This window comes from Quercus suber, unplaced genomic scaffold (assembly GCF_002906115.3).
Source record: "Quercus suber isolate HL8 unplaced genomic scaffold, Cork oak 2.0 scaffold_174, whole genome shotgun sequence".
NCBI lineage: Eukaryota > Viridiplantae > Streptophyta > Magnoliopsida > Fagales > Fagaceae > Quercus > Quercus suber.
This window is the reverse complement of record NW_027069634.1, coordinates 262,625-266,061: the sequence shown is the minus strand read 5'-3', so window position 1 is coordinate 266,061 and position 3,437 is coordinate 262,625. Positions and strand designations below refer to the sequence as shown.

At 32.6% G+C, this 3,437-nt stretch overlaps 1 protein-coding gene across 1 annotated transcript; it reads left to right on the top strand.

The window, feature by feature from the left end:
* The first annotated feature begins 255 nt into the window (after window positions 1–255).
* Window positions 256–2,063, top strand: LOC111992787 (CEN-like protein 2). The gene is made up of 4 exons (XM_024024649.2): window positions 256–617; window positions 738–799; window positions 1,417–1,457; window positions 1,673–2,063. Exons 1-4 carry the CDS (start codon window positions 375–377, stop codon window positions 1,891–1,893), a joined length of 567 nt encoding a protein of 188 aa, XP_023880417.1. The 5' UTR covers window positions 256–374; the 3' UTR covers window positions 1,894–2,063.
* Window positions 2,064–3,437: the final 1,374 nt, after the last annotated feature.

Here is a 3,437-nt window from a genome sequence, read left to right as displayed (position 1 = left end):
ACAAACAGACACTAAATCAGAAAAAACAAACTTAGCCAAACACACCTAAGAGTATTAACCATTTACTCTAAAAAAGCTTTACATGATAAAGAATATGAAGTAATTAATCTATATTTGAGCTGCCCCTTTCAAATGATCCTATATTATTAGCCACTGATTAATGCTAAGAAAGTATGAGTGATATATATATATAAATGAACCTTATTTATATAGCTAGCTCCTACGAATCCTATATAGCTTGATGATAGGTTCTCAACGTTATAAATATGAGGCTTCTATTTCAAAGCTCCACAAGAAACCCTTAAACAAAAATCTTCAGCTTATTGTATCTATTAGTCCTTAAGTCCTCTTTAACTTTCCCTAGCTTCTCTTTCATGGCAAAGGTGTCAGATCCTCTTGTGGTTGGAAGAGTGATTGGAGATGTTATTGAATCCTTCTCTCCCACTGTGAAAATGACTGTAACTTACAACTCCAATGTTAAGGATATCAAGTCCAATTCTAGTCAAGGCCAAAGCCTCAAGCAGGTCTATAATGGCCATGAGCTCTTTCCTTCGGCTGTAACAATGAAACCTAAGGTTGAGGTTCATGGAGGCGATATGAGATCCTTTTTCACACTGGTATATATATATTTTTATGCCTAGCTATATATATATATATATATATTTTTTTTTTTTTCTTTCTTTCTTTCTTGGTCTCTCTATATACTATCATGCTTTGATTGAATTTCCCTATTGTAGATCATGACAGACCCAGATGTTCCAGGTCCAAGTGATCCATACCTGAGGGAGCACTTACACTGGTATGGTCTTTACCCTAGAAAACTATCAACCAGAGAAATAAAGAGAACAATTTTGTGTTAATTTTTTAATATATAAAAAATTGAGGGTATAATTGTCTACCAATCACCTCTCTAAAATTCTGCAAAAGTGAAATTTGAGCACTGGTACAACTTTTTATATTAAAAAAAATCCTTTTGCCTTTACACTATAAGAATCTTCACCTGGACTTCATAAACATAACTCATGAAACCATAGCATATATAACATAATCTGAAAAGAGAACCCCAGAGAAGCAGCCAATGAACAATAACCAAGACTTTGTTCTTCTAGCACAAATACATGGGGTGTACGCATCTGCATGAGTTACCAAGCTTAACTGGACAATACTTTCATTCATGACAGGAGAATTTATTTATTTATTGGGTAAATATGAGATGAAGAGTTCATAATTTTCTGATAGTGCATGCGTTTGGCCAGTTAATTTCATGCTAATTTTTTTGTTTAAGTCACTTTTTGACTCAATTTTAAGCAAATAAGCTGGTCAAATGTAAACAAATTTCTAGGAAGAAAGTTATAGTCAAGTATTTGGCAGGTTACGTACATTGCCTTAAACTATTTGAATTTCATCCTCTTGCAGGATTGTGACAGACATTCCAGGCACAACTGATGCTTCATTTGGTAAGTCTCATCATCATCCACAGGAGAAATTATTTTATGGGATTGTTTCATGGACACCCGTCTCATGTGTCAAGTCTCACACACCTGTGAGATCCACATGTTTTGAAAGAAGGGCTGTATAAGCAGGTTTCATAAGATAAATTTTTTTTTTCAGAGAGAGAGATATGCTAACTATTTATGTTTTTTTTTTTTTTTTGGTTTTGTTCCATGAACAGGAAGGGAAGTGGTGAACTATGAAATGCCTAGGCCAAACATAGGGATCCACAGGTTTGTGTTCCTCCTATTCAAGCAGAATCGCAGAGAGACAGTCATCACTGTTCCTTCTTCGAGGGATCGCTTTAGTACTAGAAAATTTGCAGAAGAAAATGAGCTTGGCCTCCCTGTGTCTGCTGTATTCTTCAATGCTCAAAGGGAGACAGCTGCGAGAAGGCGTTGAAAACTGGTACAAAAACCAGCTAATTAGCAGTACCACTACGTGCAAGTACTAGCTAGGAAGTTAATGACTTTAGCTAATAAAGCAGTACTGGGGTCTTTGTTAAAAGTCTGTCTGTAAAATTATATATTGTACCTTGTCATCAATATGGAATGGAATAAACCTAACAGAAAGAGCATATCTTTTCTGTCAATCTTATTGCTTTTGACTTGTATATATCATGGTTTGTATGTTATCCCATATGGTCACAAATAGAGGGAAGAAGAAAATGTTTAAAAAAAAGAAAATATTAGGGTATATATGAGCCTTGTTGCAATGTGTAACTTTTGAGTTGTTTTGAAAACAAAAACAGAAAGCCTATGAGTTGTTGCTTATTTAGATGATAATTAGAAATGAAAAGGAATGAACAAAAGAAGGAAAAGTAGAAGCACTTTTAATGGTATGGGCTATTCTGTTGCAAAATTACAGGTCTCTGTGTACTCACAGAGTTACTTAGGTCTCATAGCTTTAGGTGATGTTGGTTTGAGTTTACGGTTTAGGGTGCCTAGGCCTCAAAGACTAAGATCTTACCCATAATGAGCGACCCTTCGATTTTCCATTTTCTCCTCACAGGATTTAGTATAATCGCTTTTGTAATCCAACTCTTTTATTTTACTGCTCAACCATAATAGTTTCAAATATATAGAGAAGTATTATAAATGGTTAGCTTATAAAATATTAGGATATTATCATAAATTGAGTTATCAATAAATAAATAAATAAATATATATATATATATATATATATATAATCATAAATTAATATGTAGGTATAAATAAATAAATATATATATATATATATATAATCATAAATTAATATGTAGGCCATGATTTTTTAGAATATTATAAATTAGAACAGTTTTATAATATCATGAGAGTATCATGAATTTAGGGTTGTTATACCAAACCTAACGTATATGTCTATAAATCCTAGGCATGTTGGGTTCATTGTTACAAACAATTATGTATAGCAAAATGCTATGGACACATTAATTCTTTTGTTGCTTCTTTCCCCTGCTTCTACATCTTTTTATTTTATAATTATATTTTAACACAAATGAAGCAATAATAGAATGTCATAGAAGAGTAATCATAGAATCGTAGGTAATTGATTTTATTTCCATCTGTTGAGTTTTTAGACTCTAGAAAAACACTGATTAACCAATTTTAAGCCAAGTTCTTAATTAATCAATTTATGGATGGTCCTCGGTTATGCAATACTGACTCAAGTGCTAGATCAATCGGAAAGTTAAAGTCTCCATTGATTGACTAGCTGTTGAAATTAAAGAAACTTGAAACTGTATTGTATATCAGCTGTGCAGTTGTTTTAACTATTCTAATACATCCTAAAGACACTTACAAGGCATGTTAGAGTGAGAATGGATGAAATAGTCCACTGTTGCATAGGATAGTATAGTTATGAGGTCCTTTGACTTGAATTTAATAAATTTATTTAATTTTGGTTTGTACTGCTAGAATAACCCTTTTTTTCATGCTGTTAGAAATAAA

Excerpts from the sequence above, each read along its gene's own strand:
- LOC111992787 (XM_024024649.2), top strand. The coding sequence starts at position 375 with ATGGCAAAGGTGTCAGATCCTCTTGTGGTTGGAAGAGTGATTGGAGAT. Across the intron at positions 618-737 it reads TGAGATCCTTTTTCACACTG|ATCATGACAGACCCAGATGT; the intron begins GTATATATATAT and ends TCCCTATTGTAG. Across the intron at positions 800-1,416 it reads CTGAGGGAGCACTTACACTG|GATTGTGACAGACATTCCAG; the intron begins GTATGGTCTTTA and ends ATCCTCTTGCAG.